The 19,719-nt window shown below is 41.8% G+C and overlaps 1 protein-coding gene across 1 annotated transcript in view; it reads left to right on the forward strand.

Moving 5' to 3' along the window:
• LOC308296640 (STE20-like serine/threonine-protein kinase) overlaps positions 1-19,719 on the forward strand; it is a 49,258-nt gene that overhangs the window by 6,739 nt on the left and 22,800 nt on the right. Inside the window, exons 2-8 of the mRNA XM_080739968.1 lie at positions 546-710; positions 5,548-5,596; positions 11,106-11,255; positions 14,344-14,416; positions 16,940-17,134; positions 18,369-18,450; positions 18,559-18,690. Of these exons, the coding sequence (XP_080596094.1) occupies positions 546-710; positions 5,548-5,596; positions 11,106-11,255; positions 14,344-14,416; positions 16,940-17,134; positions 18,369-18,450; positions 18,559-18,690 (846 nt within the window). The remainder of the gene's footprint in view (positions 1-545; positions 711-5,547; positions 5,597-11,105; positions 11,256-14,343; positions 14,417-16,939; positions 17,135-18,368; positions 18,451-18,558; positions 18,691-19,719) is intronic.

A 19,719-nucleotide genomic window follows, 5' to 3' on the forward strand; every position in this document is an offset into this window, starting at 1 on the left:
GACCAATGTGACCTTTCTGAAGATTGCCTCCGGCTGCACAAGCTGTAAACCACAATTTATTTCTCCAACTCTACAATGGCTCTGGCCTTTCCATGACATTATTGTTGATGCATGTTGTGTTACAGTAGCCACTGCATAGGGCTCGCTCACTGGTAAAGGGAGAGGCCAAATCTTTTGGTAGCACAGCCCAGTCATTTCATAAAAGTGAACGAAGACCCTTTCATTGTACAAACCTTTCTGATTCATAACTTATCTCTTTGTTGTGATATTTATTATGGCTGCCACAGTTATTGATCTAATCGATTATAAAGAAAATCGCACCGCGTTTTAAGCTTACAAATCTGCTACTTTTGATGCTTTTGTGTGACGCTCAGCTGTAGTGTGATCAAGTAGGACGTTAATTTGATTTAACTTTAATTTAATATAAATGAAAAACCACAGGATTTCGATAAGAGGTTTCATGCCCGAAAGCGACAATATATATTATTTTAGTAATAATAAAAAAGCAAACATGCAGCCGTAATATTTCTGGTATGTGTTTTCAGGCTCAGAACAAGCAGAATGGCACGCTGGCTGCAGCCAAGGTGATAGACACTAAGACGGAGGAAGAGTTGGAGGATTACATGGTGGAGATTGAGATCCTGGCCTCCTGCGATCACCACCGCATCGTCAAGCTGCTGGATGCCTTCTACTATGAAAGCAAGCTGTGGGTGAGTGTAGCTTCCCCACGGGGAGAGCTGGCCGTCTCTGTTGTGGTGAGCTGGGAGGGAGTGGGTATGGATCAGTGTTTTCCCCCCCAACCTGGGTGAGACCACCTTGGGGGACACCAAAGATCACAAGTCCGCTTCAGCCTGTATGTTGTCAATGTAACATTGCGTGAAAGCGACGCGCTTTGAGCTTGAAGATCTGCTATTTGTAAATTTGAATCCTGTAAAGTAACAATTTTGGAGGTTTCCATCCGACAATATAGAAAACATTTAACAAGCTCACAATGCGCTGTATCGTGACGTGTTGTGAGCTTGTAGATCAGCTATTTTCGTCATTCTTCGTACGAGAAGTACATAGAGCTTAGGGCTATCCTGTTCACCTACATACAACTTGGATCCCAACAAGTCCTATATCATATACTAAGGGAGGCCAGGTGCACAGTAAATATGAGCCAAAGATGGATAGCTGCAATCAATGGAGGGCAGTCGATCGCACAGCAACATACGTTTGTGTGTACACAAACACACACACACACACACACACACACACACACACACACACACACACACACACACACACACGTTATTAATGATTACACAATAAGCCACTCTGCCATTCAGTGTCATGTTGTTACGCAACAGTGTGTTGTAATCTACCATTCATACCGTGGGCATGGTCAAACACCAGCTTGTTTTAACAGTAGACCTGTTAGACCACAGGAGCAAATACACCATAAGCCTACACACCGCCTCCCATTTGAACTGCTGCCCATGCTTCCTATGTTGTAGCGGCGGCAGGTGAATTTTCTCGCACACGCAAAATAGAACATTGACGATCTGCTACAGCAGTGGTTCTCAACCTGTGGGATGGGACCCCCCAGGGGGGTCAACAAATTATTTTGGGGGTCCCCAGATGATTAACTTGATGTGCAACAATGTTTTCTCACTCAACAGTAAACAAAGTATAAGTGTGTCTAGGCCTAGGGTATCAGCACATTTCTAAAGTAACAATTTAATGACTTTTTAATACCTCTAAAATGACAAATTAAACCTTGTCCAAATTGTCTAATATTAGAGGGAGAAATTGTGAAAATAGCAGTTGCGAGGCGTTGTGAGCATGTAGATCTGCTATTTTCACAATAGAACCGTGTTATACAAAATGTAATGCCTCAACTCTTCGTCAGGGTGGGGGGGTCCCCAGTTAAAATATGATTACTTTGGAGGATGCTGCCTGTACATTCAGTGAAAGCTTTCCCCACAATACGGATGGACGCTGGGGTTTAAGTGGTTTGAGTTTCTTTTTCCAGCGCTGGGAGAGAGGACTCAGGCCTCATGACAATGAGGTCCCAGCAGGAGGTGGTGTCACGTGACCCCTGTGGACTGTGTCATGCATGCTGCACATAATGGAGGCCTGCTAGTGGCTGGAGAAAGTGGCAGTGAATAATTCAGAGCTGTGTTATGCAATGCATGCTACGCTACGGCCCATTCCTCTGGAGTGACGTGACCGATGTGTAACTATAACCTGACTCTGCCAGATGGTGGCGTATTGAGTTCCTAATCCAGCCTCCATCTGGAACCACTCATAGATTGGTGCTACACTGTACAGCGCCACGTTCGAACCAATCAGCGGCAGCTACGGAGGCGGAATCTGAGCGAGACCGGGTGTGACGTGATTGAGAAGCGCCTGTTGCAGTTGCACTGTAGTTCTTTCACTATTTGTCTTTGCCGCTACCACGAGCTACCACGAGCTGAAGTGCGTTTGAAAAACGCGCTTCACGTCGCGGTACGCCACGCCCCGCCTTGAACCCCATCAGGGGAGCGCGACGTGAAGTGTGTTTGAAAAAAAGAGGCTTGTGTTTAGTGTTTACTTTCCTACTACAGCTTCTATACGTCATGCAGACACCTCAATATGAGTGGTCTGAGTTAGCACGCCCAGACTGTGATAGACAGACGGCCCCATCCAATCACCTGCCAAATAGCTTGAAAAAAGGGACAGCCTTCTTCAAAGGTTGGTCCTGAGTGGTTTCTCTAATTCTAAGTGAAAATGAAAGTGGTAAAGTCTGTCAGTTGGCTTTTATAAATATTTAACCCATGAAAAATATTAACAAGAGTTTTATGACTAGTAATAACTACATCACACTCACAAATCACAGATCGGGACATGTCAGCCTAACAGAAGTTTTCAGTCATTTTATTTTGTTTTAAAGGACCGGTTCACCTCTGGGACAACCAGATCTTATTATATTGTTGTTTGGGACACGATCAACACAATCCTGAGTTGTTTTGAGTTCAATCTGTGTTTTTAGATATTTTAGTATTTCAGCATGCTACAAAGCATCAAATGATGCATTTTGCATCATATGATGCATTAGATGATGCAATATCATGCTACAAAGCATCATATTACCAGTTGTAGCATGCTGAAATACTAAAATATCTAAAAACACAGATTGAACTAAAAAAATAACTCAGGATTGTGTTGATCGTGTCCCAAACTACAATAAAATAAGATCTGGTTGTCCCAGAGGTGAACCGGTCCTTTAAACCATGAGGACAGGGTCTCAGTCATAGCTGGCGCTGCCATTGATTTATTTTGTTGTTCTTATCATCAGATACCTCAAACCACCGACTCAAGGGCTGGCAAAGCCAATGTAGATGATGAGCTGGTGGTTTTGTACATTACATCAGCTATTGTTACCGAGGTCAGTCAGTCAGTGTGGGGTGCTTTGACTGTCTCACTATAACACCATTAGCTCATGGTGTTGGATTCGTCTAATGCACCGCAGCTGTCCGGGGAGACGTCAAATGCAGTTAAGACACTCTGCACTGATGATGGACACCGGGTTACATCGTCTACATGGTTCTCAAATAGATAATGTTGTTCACTTGAGAGTGAACCCTACCCCGAACCTTTTTCATTTCAAGGACCCTTGAGTTTGAAGTGCATTATTAGGCCATGGAGTCTGGACCTTCTTTTGATACGATTATTTTCCCCCTGGGATCCAAATCTACATGACATGTGAGGTTGTAGATCAGCCATTTTAAGTAATTTGGCGTATCTCTTTGTGTTTACAAAGCCAAACAGGCAAACCAAAATGTACATTTTGGATTGATTGATATGTTCCGATGTTCAACGCCAAAAGCACAATTAAATCGTTAATCGCAGTTAGGTGAATGTGAAGTTAATGTCAAGTAAGATGATCGTTAGTTGTGACGGACCTGGATTTATATAGAACACTAACATGTTGATGGCCGAGTTACAAACGGCAGGTAAATGCAGCATGTATGCATATTGATGTGAATGAATGAATATATCTTTTTAGAAGCGACATTTGTAACAAATATTTGCTTCTGGGTGGTAATATTGGTGGTCCTTGACATGAAACAATTTGAGAACCACTGATTTAGAATAGGGATTTAGTAGACATTTATAGAATCGGGTCAGACAGACTTGCACAAATGTTCACGATTAAAAATAAATAAATAGCAGATCTACAAGCTTGCAGCGTGGCACTCGGTGCCGCGCTGTGAGCTTGTATATCTACTATTTTTTTAATAGTTAAAGCATAAAATAATGGTGACACAGATTTGCGTTCAAGCCTAAATGGTTTCTTGGTATACTGCTCAACATAAAGTACAATACAGTGGGTGCTACTGTAGGCAAACCAAGGACATCCTTTTTCACTAGACTCACTGGGTGATGAAATGAGCAGGATGTGAGTCATTCTTGTCACATTTCTTTTTTTATTGCTCAAATCACGTTTCCCCCGCAGGTCGAATGGAGCCAACATGAAAAGGAAGTCATTTCACCTCAAACCCTCCTGCTGCTGCTATTTGGCTGCATGTTTTGAGTAAATTGATATGTGTGAACTTGAAGCAGTGCATTATGGCTACAACAATAACATGGTTATTCTTTGCTTCAAGATGAAAGAAAACAAGACCGGATCTTATAACAGCCTGTGACTGTCTTCTATGTTAGTGTTTCCCAAACATTGGGTCATTGTTGGGTCGCGCACACATTTTTATGGGTCTTTATCTCAAAATAATTAAAATAACTTAAGAAATAGTTAAAATAACAGATCTACAAGCTCACAACAAATTGGCTATTTTCACTATAAAAAAAAATAAACTGTTTAATCTGGTTTTATAATTGATTAAATCAATACATTTGAATTAACTGTTACACTCCTAGTTTACTGTAAATGTACTGTCTAGAACTGCTACCTCTAGCAAAATAAACAGAAAAGGTGGCACAGTAGCTAGCGCTAAATGACAACACAGTACATTGCGGGTATTGGTGACAGGTAGCTTAATGGGCTGTTATGGTTTTTAATTGAATCATTGGTCACGCCATTCACCAAGGGGTCATGTGCAGCCAGATACACATCTGCTTAATATACTGTAAGCAGGCTTTGGGCTTGTTCTGTTTATGTTGAATGTGTCACTATACTGCTACTGAGATGTTCCTTTTCGCTGAGACCAAGTCTAAAATAAGAATTGAATACAATGAATATCAATACAAAGCAACTGAAAAACCTGAAGAAATTACTGACACCATTAATATTATACTTTCAAAAGAATATGTCAAACTATTACTTTTCTTGGATTCAAAGTCAAAAGTAGCAAACGTAGAAGATCGAGGAGCTCAAAACGTCTCTTGGCGCCGCATTTCGACCTTTTAGATCTGCTATTTATGCTTTTGAGTGACGCTGCCGTATGATCAAGTAGGCAGATAATGTTATTTATGAAAATACACAAAGGTTTGAGCTCCCAAAATATGTAGATGGGAGGTTCACTGACAACAGCAATATGACTATCTACTTTGTCTCTCTGTCTACAGATTCTGATCGAGTTCTGTGCGGGCGGGGCGGTAGATGCTGTCATGCTGGGTAAGTCCCCAACCAAACTCCTCATAGAAACAAACCCCAGAGAAGAATGTACAAAGTTCTGGGAGGTTTTCATTTCTCTTTATTATTTCATCCTCCAGAAATGTCCTCTTTCTCTCTGTCACACACACTCTCTCACACACACACACACACACACACTCTCTCCAGTGGCGTCAGTTCAGAAAAAGCTAAGGTATGGCAACATGACTGGTGTCTGGCGCGCGCGCGAAGGCGCGCGTGCAAGACAACAGGCATGATACAGTGCATTTATTTTAAGAAGTACATTACATTTTTCCCTCGTTTCTACGGTTTCTTGGGCTGGATATGGCAACCTGGAATGGTTGTTCAAGTGCAGCTAAACTTGGCATGTTAGTAAACGTGCCACAATTAACAATAACGCATTGCATTTGTAGTTATTTTACTGTAATTTAACAACGCAATAACCAGAACAGATAGACAAAGAGACATTCATGGATTTATATTTAAAAGTAACTTTTATTTCCCCCCCTGGACCCAGGGTATGGCAGCTGCGTACCCCTGCCATACCCAATTGACGCCCCTGTCTCTCTCTCTCTCTCTCTCTCTCTCTCTCTCTCTCTCTCTCTCTCTCTCTCTCTCTCTCGCTCTCTCTCTCTCTCTCTCTCTCTCTCTCTCGCTCTCTCTCTCTCTTTCTCTCTCTCTCAGTGGTTTATATTTTTCCTTCTCCACAGTTGGAGTGAGCGGTCCAGCTGTATAATTATCGTAGCTCATATTTCCAGGAGTGGTTAGCCCACTTCTAATAGCTCAGCACTTTCTTTTGTGTTATTTGTAAGCTTTGGAGAAACACCTATAATATGGCCTACCTCACTGGCTTTCGGTGCCCGAGTCCCGAGACCACCAGGGGTCCAAATGTGGGTTGGCTAAGATTAGAGCAGTGGTTCTCAAACTTGGGGTCCCAAAATTATTTTGTGGGGTCCCCAGATAATTAGCTTAATGTCATTTTCCCCCCTCACTCAACAGTAAACAAACCAACACACAGTATAAGTGTATACAGGGTAGATCTGCACATTTATAAAGTGACAATTTAACCGCTGGCCAACCTGTCAAATATTAAGTAAGCAAGAGGCGAACGTTGTGAAAATAGCAGATCTAGCTCACAACGCCTCGCAGTGCGAGGCGTTGTGAGCATGTAGATCTGCTATTTTCACAATATTTATCTGTGGAACCGAGTCACATTAAATGTAATACCTACAATTCCAAGTGCTGTTCAGGGTGGGGGTCCCCAATTCAAATATGTTTTTTTTGTGAGTCACGGCCTGAAAAGGTTTCAGAAACACTGGATTAGAGCATTTGAAGTGGTCAAGCTAGCAATATAATTTCAGAAGCATAAACCATAAAATCTTAATAGTCTAGGATATTTCATATAAAAGCAAAGGGTTTAAAACATCAGACTGTGATTTCTTCCCCTGTTTGGCTGTATGTAGAACATCAGGAAGTTAGGAACTATTACTAAAACATCATAATCTGTACATTATTGTGTTAATTGTTTAGGGAACAGCGCTAGCTGGTTGGTGCTGTTCCGCAAATCACACATTAGGACTTCATGATGGTCATAAATGATTTTCAGTCAGGAGATTTTATTTTGCTTTAACCCATTTAGGCCTAGAATTATTGAATGTTTTAACCAGTGAAAAATAGCAGATATACAAGCTCACAGCGCGGCACCGAGTGCCGCGCTGCGAGCTTGTAGATCTGCTATTTTTGAAAAAGTCGTGAAAATGTGTGCAAATCTTTGAATATATGTATTTTCAAAGCGAACGTTTGTAACTCAAATTTTGCTTCTGGGGGGTCCTTGGAACTAAATATTTTGAGATGGGGGTCCGTGGCCAAATACATATAATTTTGGGAGTCCTTCACATGAAAATGTTTGAGAACCACTGACATAGTAGTCTCTCAAGAACAGACTAACTGAGCTCCAGTTAAGTGAAAAGGACCTTTTCTTTGACGATGGCTGGCCAGATTGCTGACATATAGAAACATAGTTTGTTCAAAAAACCTTAGAAGGATTCAAAAGACACTTATAGAATCGGGTCAAAATTATAATTTTCACGATTTTTCAAAAATAGCAGATCTACAAGCTCGCAGCGCCGCGCTGTGAGCTTGTATATCTGCTATTTTCCAATAGTTAAAGCATAAAATAATGATGCACAATAATGTTTACCCGTTCTAATCCATGCATAGACATACCTTTATAACTATACAATTATTCATTACTGGGGAGAACCCCCTCAAGAACCCCTGGGGGTCCCTGGACCCCACTCTGATGAGCGCTGGCATAGCCTGTAGAGAATGCTAAGGGAGCCTGCCCTGCACGATCCCCGGAAGCCATTTATTTCCACCCAGATGGTCCAGTCATACATCACATTCAGACTGGTGCAAGGCCACTGGTGTCTGCCAGTTGCCATGGGAAACCATCTCTTTAAGCCGCTATGCCCAGATGACCCACTCCGCTTATCTATTTTAACCCGTTTAGAACGGGTACACATTATTTTATGCTTTAACTATTGAAAAATAGCAGATATACAAGCTCACAGCGCGGCACCGAGTGCCGCGCTGCGAGCTTGTAGATCTGCTATTTTTGAAAAATCGTGAAAATTTGAATTTTGACCCGATTCTATAAGTGTCTTTTGAATCCTTCTAAGATTTTTTGAAAAACCTATGTTTCTATGTCAGCAATCTGGCCAGCCATCGTCAAAGAAAAGGTCCTTTTTCACTTTAACTGGAGCTCAGTTAGTCTGTTCTTGAGAGACTACTATGTCAGAGGTTTTCATGTGAAAGACCCCCAAAATTATATGTATTTAGCCACGGACCCCCATCTCAAAATATTTAGTTCCAGGGACCCCCCAGAAGCTACATTTGAGTTACAAACGTTCGCTTTAAAAATACATATATTCAAAGATCTGCTATTTTCAATAGTTAAAGCATTCAGTAATCCCAGGCCTAAATGGGTTAAAACTGCGGCACATGAAATAAGAAAGCTTCAAAGATGTGACTGGAAGTGATCTTGTGCGTGTCGTCCTTGTCGGGCAGAAGCCTTGTATCCCTGTATTGTAAATTAACGCCCCGGCCTATACTTTATCGCAGTGGTTCTCAAACTATCTGGGCTGCAGAGTATCCCCTTATACTGATTTCTGAAGCCAAGTACCCCCATCCCCTGACTACAGCATTTAGCGTATCAAAAGCTCATCAAAAGTCCAGTTCTAATGCCAATATGTAAAAGAATAAAACATTGTTTTCTATGCAATAACGGTTGTATTAGTCAAGTTATGGACGTAATTTGGTTTTACAATGTACAGATTAGCAGGTTCACACAAAGACTGCACTGGCTTCCTGTTAAATATCGCATCAACTACAAACTCCTCCTTCTCACCTACAAGTGTCAAAACGCCCGGGCTCCACAATACCTCTCAGACCTCCTCCATGACAAGCCTACTCTGTCACGGACTCTGCGGTCTGCAGACTTGGACCTCCTCTCTGTTCCCAATGCAAAGAAGCGAACCTTAGGCGACAGAGCCTTCAGTGTGGCAGCCCCCACCCTGTGGAACACTCTACCATTGGAGATTCGCCATGCTCCAACACTGGACTCTTTTAAGGCTGCATTGAAAAGACACCTATTCACTCAGGCTTATGGCACTTAGTTTTTGTTTTGTTGTTTGTATAGAGTTTTGTAAAGCGCCTTGGGTTTATGAAAGGCGCTATATAAATGCAAGTTATTGCGACCGTCAGGGAGCAGTTTACTATGAAAACCTCCACCGGCCGTCCGTCCGTCCGTCCGTCCGTCCGTCACACGTCACACCTTTGCCCTGCTCATATCTCCGCATCAGTATGACATCACACCACATGTGTACACAAACCTTTGTGTACGTTGCTGTGGCAACAGTCTGTTGTTGCCAGAGCAGGGATTTCTCCATAATATATGGGCATAAAAGGGATTCTGTTAGGGATCTCCATATATGGGCATAAAAGGGATTCTGTTAGGGATCTCCATATATGGGCATACAAGGGATTCTGTTAGGGATCTCCATATATGGGCATAAAAGGGATTCTGTTAGGGATCTCCATATATGGGCATAAAAGGGATTCTGTTAGGGATCTCCATATATGGGCATAAAAGGGATTCTGTTAGGGATCTCCATATATGGGCATAAAAGGGATTCTGTTAGGGATCTCCATATATGGGCATAAAAGGGATTCTGTTAGCTGTTAGTGATCTCCATATATGGGCATAAAAGGGATGCTGTTAGGGATCTCCATATATGGGCATAAAAGGGATTCTGTTAGGGATCTCCATATATGGGCATGAAAGGGATTCTGTTAGGGATCTCCATATATGGGCATAAAAGGGATTGTATCCCAGATGATGCCCTGTTAGGAGATCCACACTAACAGAATCCATATGGTCCTACCGACAGCTGCTATAAGCCAACCCTGGCGATAAGGTCTGAGTCGAAGAAATGCTTCTTTCCTGGCAAGAATTGCCCCTTTATACTGTAGGGCTCGTTTGTGTATTGTATGACATCACGCCACATCATCGGCTGAGGACTGTGTGATGTCATCATATCTCCATATATGGAGACATAAGTTGCTCATGCCCAAATATGGGCTGGTGAGGTCAGACTTAGTGTGATGCGTAGGTTATCTCCATATATGGAGATTCAACTTCAATGAGTAACCATGGCAAACTGTCAACTGCCCTTATGTCTTGATAATTGGTAAAACAAACTTTTGGCCTATTTGTGGAGATAAGCGACCAACGGTCGATTATCTCCCGATTAGGGAGTCTTACTGGTTATTAATGTTTTGTCATTACCCATAACAGTAAAATACATATTCCCATTTTCTCCTGTAACCCCTGCAGTACCCCCGCGTACCCCTAGGGGTACACGTACCCCCATTTGAGAAACACTGCATCGTGGCGAGTTGTGCGCTTGTCGATGCTATTTTAGTTAATTTTGGAAACATTTTGAAAGTTTAAAGTTAAAGTGCTCATTTTCTCACAGGCCCCACATTAGCCCATAGCACTTGCCCTGGCCTTGACCACCATGCAGCCTTATGCAATGGTTTATATTTCATTTAGGTGGCATGTTATTTGTTTGTTGACCTAGTGGCATCCTATACTGTGTATAGTTTCAATGTACATGTTACTTATTGTTTGATATTATAATGTTCACACTGATGATTCTGGCTTTACCTATGATCCTAGATTACTGAGGCGCTACACTGTCTATGCATTTATTTGATTTATTACCTTGTGTTTACCCTGCTTACTGTAAACTGCTCTGGATTAAGAACGCCTACATTGTACATTGTGTGCCTGTGGCTTTTATAAATATATCGAAACGATGACTGAAAAGTATTTAACAAGAGCTTGTGACTAAATAATAACTACATTGGATCCATTGGAACTCGCATTATTTTCGCCCCTTCTCGTTTTCCTGAGAATTCTGAATTCTGAATTCTAATGCTTCCACAGAACTGGAGAGGCCACTGACGGAGGCCCAGATCCGTGTGGTGTGCAGGCAGACCCTGGAGGCCTTGGCTTACCTCCACGAGAACAAGGTCATTCACAGAGACCTGAAGGCTGGCAACATTCTGCTCACTATGGATGGAGATGTCAAGCTGGGTAATGGGCTTTCTCTCTGTTTCTGCCTCGCCTTTCTTTCTCTTTTCTCTTTTGCTCTTACTCTAACCCAGGGGTCTTCAACGTTTCCAGTCCAAGGTAGGGGTGGGCGATATGGTGATAATTATCGCGGAGACGATACAATGTCTCCACGATATGCCTTTTCAGAGATATTGTATATATCGTGATACAATTGAGGGAGCCTTGTAAAAAAAATCTGTTTAATCGTTAATACAGAGATTCATTGCAGAATTCAATTTAAACCTGCATTTTGGTCTAAATCAGTAGTTCTCAACCTTTAAAATGTCAAGGTCTCCACTCAACGGGTCCATTTGGTTTCATTTGTATACTGTCAGAGTTGCATACTTGTAAAGTTCAATTTAGACCTCCCAAAAGGAACCCAGAGAGTCTAGTTTTTGTCAAGAAACTTGAAAAATAACCATCAAAACCAACGTGAAAAAGAATCGTGTTAAAATCATGTATCGTGATACAGCTTGGGAAAATATTGTGATATTGTATTTTTCCATATCGCCCACCCCTAGTCCAAGGACCCCTTAGTTGAGAATAACCATCAAAACCAACGTGAAAAAGAATCGTGTTAAAATCATGTTTCGTGATACAGCTTGGGAAAATATTGTGATATTGTATTTTTCCATATCGCCCACCCCTAGTCCAAGGACCCCTTAGTTGAGAGAGAGATGAAGCAGGGACCCCTCAACCAGTTAATAGATATATGGTTTCATCTTTTGACAGCCCAATCATTAGTGTATTTTGGAATCATGTCAATTTGTGTTTTCAGATATTTAACCACTTGAACCGTCAATACTTTTAAAACAAACTTGACCTTTCTGCTCTTTTTCTCCCTTTACACCAAAGCTCTTTGCCAAAAATACATATATTATACATACATCTTAATGTGTATTTTCAGACGGTTAACATTTTAAAACCTCAAAACGTACTATTAAACTTGACAGTTGGCTCTGTACATGGTCTGCTCTTTTTCACCAACTCCCCGAAAATAGACGATCTACATTTGTGAGCTTGTAGATCTGCTATTTTCGGCCAATGTTCCCTATCACACAAAGATTTGGCGGACCCCTGTTGCAACTCTTGAGGACGGCAATTGTATAGACATTTTACAAGACTACTTTACACCTGGACAGAAATTGGAATGCATTTTTCAAAATGGGTGTCTGTGACCTAATGCATGTCAAACTGTGGGGGCCCTTGAAATCTGAAAGGGTTGAGAATCACCGGTTCAACATATAATAACAAGAGACATGAATGCTGCCGTGCATTCTGTGCTCACGTACAATCAAGTGTGAGTCAGACGCTCATCTGGTGTTCTGCAAAACACTCATGTTCCCAGTAAATAACACGTTCAACCACCAGTGTCAACTTGAAAATAGATCATCTACTAGAGCTGCTATTGTAAAAAAAAAAAGAAGGGAACAAAAAAGGTTTTACATATCCATAGTCCTTTTCTTTTGTACTGAAAGTATGTTTTGATTCCAATGCTTTTGTACTTTTACTCAAGTAAATAACTAAGGGCTTTTAATATATTTTTTATATTATCTTTTTATTATATCGTCGTTGTCGTCTGGAAACCTCGTATCTCCAAGTTTCATTTCGCAAAGTAAAGCCCTGCTTCATCATACAAGGTCGTCACACAAAACTAGTGAAAATTACGAGGCGTTGTGTGCTTCTGCTATTTCCACTAGTTTAGTTCATTTTTAAAACAATAAATACAAAACGAAAGGTTTTGGACATACAAGGTTTTCACCCGACAACGATGATATTGTGGTATACTGTAGGTACCTTTTACTAGGAAAACAAAAAGAATAATCTGTACTTCCTCCACTACTGTCAACCACAAAGGAGAAGAGCAGGCAGTCCTCACTTGTGTTTATATTTCAGTCAAGTAGTTTATGCTGGACATTGGAAGCATAATACTATGTGTGTTCCAACAGTTAATGTGTTTACAGTGGAGACAGTAGCTTTGGCATCCATAGCTGTAGACTTTCTGATGATTCCTGTTAGGTAGGCAGAGGCTCATTAACGAGGCGTCCTGCATAGCGGTAATTAGAAAGCAGTCACTCGGAACTTCATACGAAATTAAAAAATGTCACAGTGCCAAACCCCGTGTTCACATGATACTGTGAGGAACAGAAATAGTCACACAGGTGTCACGATTATGATATTTTAATTGACGATTAATTGTCATACTGGAGAGCGTGCCCATTTATCTGCTTGAATTTGACAGTGTTCCAATTCTAATTTGTTCTGACAATGCTCCCTTCCCTGTGTCAACAATTCCAATTTCACGCATCATTCTGTATGAGTTCTCTCTCCTAAGTCAGGTTAAAATGGTTATCCATAACTTAAAATGCTATTTTCTGATTAATAAAGAGCTGAGGAGATACCCGTTACGTAACAAACACTCTAGTAATGATTAATATCAGAATGTAGCTCTTATTTTTTACAAGCTTACCACAGCACTATTCAGGCATGGTTCCTACATTGTGCTAGTTGGAGATATGTTATATGTTGTTATACAACAGGTAGTTCTGACGAAGCATTCTAAATGGTTGAAACAATCATGTGACCGTGATCATATTCAGCATTCTGTAACGCTCTCATCAATCAAAGAAATCAGCTGTGCTGGTCGCAAAAAAAGCTGCCCAGGCTGGCTGTCCCAGCACTACGTATGCTAGCGACTAGGTTAGCAGTTTTCATGTGTAGTTCAGGGACATAGTAGCTAAATGTGGCATTAAAAATTACACATGTCTATCGAATATCTTAATTACAATGAAATGAAGTTGAAGTGTTTTTTTTAAGGGCAACGGTTGTATAATCGCAATATTACACTTGAGGGTTCTTCTGCGCTGCCAACGGAACTCACCCTTCGGGCTCCTTCCTGAGGCAACGCAGGCGTGATGATATCTGACGATATATAGCACACCCTCTCGTGTAATATTGCTTAATTATACAAGTTTGACTACCCATTGCCTTTTATTGTATGACTAAAAAGTATTGATTGTTCAGATTAAATCAGATTCAATTGACATTGTGGATCTCTCTCTTCTTTCAGCTGACTTTGGCGTCTCGGCCAGAAACACCAAGACCTTCCAGAGAAGAGACTCTTTCATCGGGACTCCCTATTGGTAGGGCTGTCACAATTATTACATAATCGTCTAATCGTGATTATTTGACATTATCGCAATTATTTTGTCATAATCGTCATAATCGTGAATGTTGAAAAATGTCAGAAATAGTGGAAATAGCAGATCTACAAGCTCACAACGCATTGCGACGCGTTGTGAGCTTGTAGATCGGCTATTTCCACTATCAATGTTATTTTTTAAGTAGTAAGTTGTCGAATATGTCAGTAATTTCTTCGTGTATTTAGGTTTTGTGTCATATCTGCATTGTGCAACTTCAAAGCCTAAAAGCCAAACAGAAATGTAATTGTCAATGACAAAAACAATTAAATCGTTAATCGCCAATTAATTGAGTGACAATTAATCGTCATGTAAAATGTCATATCGTGACAGCCCTATTTTGGTGAGTCATGCAGAGATTAGTGGTTCCCAAACCTTTTAGGTTGAGACCCACAAAAGAGACATTTCCAGTGAAGCTAGTGTAAATAGCATCTGCTACTTTCACTACATTTATAGAATTTCTTAAGATTTTTGTATTTATTTATCATATTCTTTAGGTTTTCGATGTTTCTCGATGTCGATGTCTTTAATTTTTTGGTCATTGTTTGAAAATGTAGGAAACGGAAAAGAGGGATATTTTTACAAATGGGTCCGCGACCCACAAACAGTGGACTCGGATCAGTGGTTCTCAAACCCCCACTCTCAAATCCAGGGGGTCCCCGACACAATTATTGATATTTAGGAACATATGGAACCGTAGGTCAGCCTTGACCACTTTTCCGCTACAGAAGCATTCCATGCCGCTCCGTGCTGCGTCACCTCATGCCGGCCGCGCTGATCGTGTGTTTCCATTAGCGAGAGAAAATGAGTTAAAAGTCCCAAAGTATTGGAAAAACTACAGTACGTCAGATGACCTGTTGGCCCGACCGTCTGCGACAGTCTACACCAGTGGTTCTCAACCTGTGGGTCTGGACCCCCTGGGGGAGGTCCCCAAATTATTTTGGGGGGTTCCCAGATGATTAACTTAATGTGCAACATTGTTTTCTCTCTCAACAGTAAACCACCCAACATAAAGTTTAAGTCTATAGAGGTTAAGTGTATAGAGGCTATATGCACATTTCTAAAATGACAATTTATGGACTTTTTAATACATGACAAATTAAACATTGGTCAAATTGTCAAATATTAGAGGCAGACATTGTGAAAATAGCCGATCTACATGCTCACAACACCTCGCGTTGCGAGGCCTACCGCACCATGCCGTGCCATGCTCAAAATCCTAGTGTAAAACGTGCCTCTAGTGGTCCCTGGGCTAATGCTTACCAGACTGGGGTTTGAGAATAACTGAACTACATCAACTCTTTTCCATTCCATACCTTATCCTGATCTGAATGATTGATTGAATGTCTGATGATGGTGATCTGAGTGACTACTCACTGACACCGCCGCTGGGCAGGCAGTCCTCTGTTTGTGTGGTGACGCCATCATTGTCATTGAATGAGCTGTGACGGAAATGGCTCCTTCAATGCTGAATGCACCTGAGCCATCTGTAACCCCTGCTGTTTGCAGCAGGCATTTTGTGTGCGTGCGCGCGCACACACACACACACACACACACACACACACACACACACACACACACACACACACACACACACACACACACACACACACACACACACACACACACACACACACAACCATCCTTAGAGACAACATACAAACCCACATCCTGGAAGCACGTGCATAAAAGGTGTTTTTAGTACGCTCATTTATCTGCAGACTTGATCTGTTCTGATGTTGCAGCTCACGTCACGCTCAAACTCCCAACATGCTGACAATGTACAGCAGCGACTGACTCCACCAGAACAATTCTCATATTTCAACTAACATTACAAACAATAACAATAATCCTATAGTCCATATGACGTCCTGGTAATGACGGCAAGATCATCCCCATATGGGCTGTCATCTGGCCTAGTTCTGAACGTCACCGGAGGACGTTATCATGACGTCATCATGACGTCATTTGGCTTTGCAGGGGTCTGTTTGGTGGAGAGTTTAACCTGCTTGCTGCCAAGCATTAAAATCTTCAATGTCTTCCATTGCCAGAATCTTTAGATTCTTACCTTTTAATGTGCACGATGTGCACGGGTCATGCACGGATGCTGCCATTCACAGCTTTCAAACAAAAAAATCAGCTTGGAAATTCAAAAGATATAGGCTATATAGTGTTTTCTTCAAATGTAAACAAACATGGCTGCCATGTTTGAAAGAGAGTGCCGTTCTGGGAGTCAAACATGCATTTCGCGATCGCGATCATGCCGAAACCGGAAGTCGCGAGTAGGGAGAGCAAAAAAAAAAACTCGGGAAACTCGGGTTGGCTCCATAAGTGTTAAGTTTGATGCTGCAGGCCACCCTCTAACTTCACACATTTACACATTTACATATCGTACAAACCGGGGGCGATTTTTACATTGTGCTAATTCCGTCACCTCCTGTGTGTACAAACTCGAACCCCATCCAGGATGGCTCCGGAGGTGGTGATGTGTGAAACTTCCAAGGACCGCCCGTACGACTACAAGGCCGACATCTGGTCCCTGGGGATCACCCTGATCGAGCTGGCACAGATTGAGCCGCCCAACCACGAGATGAACCCCATGAGAGTGCTGCTGAAAATAGCCAAAGCAGAGCCGCCCACACTGATGCAGCCGTCACGATGGTGAGATGATCATGATGATGATGATGATGATACTGCTGATCATAGCTAGAGCAGGGATTTTCAAACGTTTTTGACTCGGGGCACCCACCCAAATAACGTTTTCATCCACAGCACCCCTGAATTACACTGTTACATTTTAGAATCTTACATCATATTGGAGAAATATTCGTTTCCATCAGAACTGACTGAAAATAACTTTATACTTGACGTTTAGGAGGAACGGTGGCGCAGTGGTTAGCGCTTCGCCTCACAGCTAGAAGGTCCTGGGTTTGATTCCCACCGGGGGACGCTGTGGGCACTGGCGGCGTGTTCCTCCTCCGCGTCATCAGCGCCCACACCCTAGGTGGGGTTGGCGATAGGGCCTTTCTGTGTGGAGTTTGCATGTTCTCCCCGTGTCTCCTAGGGTTGATACCCTCACTAAAACATGCACGTAATCCTGGTCTCAATAATGCCTCCCCCTGGCCAGCCGGGGCGCCTGATGGAGGGGAAAGGAACTGGTTGGAATAACGTGTTCCTTCCACGCGCTACGTCCAAACCAGGGAAATCTCCACTGTCAGGTGAAAAGAAGCAACTTGGACTCCTCATGCATAGAAGGAAGCATGAGGTCAGTCCGTTGCCTCCCCAGGTTGGCAGAGGGAGAGCAGAGCCCAGGTTTACATAGGCAATTGGCACTGGGTGAAAAAATGGGTTACAAAATTGTGGGATAAAAATTAAGTAAAAAAAAATACTTGACGTTTAACCACTTGAACCCCAGCATGCCTATTCTGGGGGGAAGGTTCACCAAAAATAGCCGATCTACAAGCTCACAACGTGTCACAGTGTGACGCGTTGTGAGCTTGTAGATCTGCTATTTTTGGTGAAGAGAGTTGTCGTAGATGGAAAAAGAACTCATCAAGTGCATTGCAAATCAGGTCTGTTTTACTGAGCATAGTGAAATGATATTGATGAATTCCAAATATTATCAAATGATCTCGCAGCACCCCTGGACTGGCATCACGGCACCCCAGGGTGCCCCTCACCCACTTTGAAAACGTATTATTTGACAATTTGGCCAATGTTTGACAAGTCCTTATAGTATAGTTTGTTGATGAATTCTGATGCAGTAATGGTCTTTTTTTCTTTTCTTTTATGTGACCAGTAGGCATCATGGACGACTGAGCTTCGTTCCCTTCAGAGTTCAGTCTGGTTCACATCAGTACATTCAGTTGACCTAACTTGTTTTTGTAATTGGCAGGTCACCCGAATTCAGCGACTTCCTTCGGAAGGCGTTGGATAAGAACGTGGACAACAGGTGGAGCACAGCACAGCTGCTACAGGTGAGTTTACCTGCTGTTACGAACAGCATTCTTTTTCTTATGTTTCCTTTAAAGAAAAGGATGCCAGTCTTTGTGGTCCACATTGTGTGCCTGTATTTGCCCGCGCAGCATCCCTTTGTCAGCAAAGTAGTGGAGAACAGACCTGTGAGGGAGCTGATCGCCGAGGCCAAAGCAGAAGTCACAGAGGAGATTGAAGAAGCCAAATACGAAGAAGAGGAAGAGGAGGCAGATGTACCTCAGGTATGGACTCACTGGAGGGCTATTTTTACCACGCATAGTTCCCACCTTGCATTGTGATTCGGGCTGGGCAATTAACCGGCAATATATTCAAAACGACTTTTAATAATGCAATAACCGACTTAATCTTGCTCATGTATGTTGATTGAATAAACGAGAAGCAGTTTTTTAATATATATATATTTTTTGATTTTTTTATAGATGATCTACAAGTGTGTTAATCTATTTTCCCTTAAAAGAAAGTTCATTAATTGGAATCAAGGGGAACTTTAAATAATAGTGATATTGATTTGAAGTCATATTGGCCAGCCTGATTTGTCATTGGCTGAGAGGAATTCTGATGCCGTTACCAGTGCACTCTGAACACAACACATCCACCTTATTTACCATAGCTGTCACCTAATAACATTTAAAATGGATTTATTTGTTTTATTTGCTTTCTCATCTAAATGAAACTATGCTGTGATTTCTTCAAAGAAAAGAGCAACAGGCCATCACACATGATGTCTTTTCTCACTTTATATTACCTCAATGGGTAGCACAACAATGGAGGTGTTTCTGCTTAGACGTGCTGTGATTTGTAAAACGGATAATTCCAGTCCTTGATTCTGCTTGGCATTTGCACAGCAACTCCCTGGTTGGACAGTGAAATTGGCAACATGACAAACATGACAGATTTGCAGAAATCTGCATGGGTGGGACTGGTTAAGGTTTAGAAAGTGAGACATGAAATCATCCCCAAGCAGCATAATATTTTGCCATTGTTGTCCTTTTGTTGTTTACTTCCTGTTAGGGGTGTAACGATAAAGTAACTGAATCGAATTTATTCGATTTTAATTTGCAATGATCTACTTGTTTAAAGCAAAATATCGTACCGCTTGGCTTTGTATATTGTATCGTTTTAAAATGTGGAGATCGGTATCAAATCGTTTTGCAATGCAAATAATTGAGTGTATGGAAACTAAGTATTTGTCCCTTCTAAGTTCTATTTGACAATTTTAAGAGGGAAAATGAAAAAGAGGGGTTTAATTA

This window comes from Nannobrachium achirus (genome assembly GCF_963921795.1).
Source record: "Nannobrachium achirus genome assembly, chromosome: 13".
In the NCBI taxonomy this organism is placed as follows: domain Eukaryota; kingdom Metazoa; phylum Chordata; class Actinopteri; order Myctophiformes; family Myctophidae; genus Nannobrachium; species Nannobrachium achirus.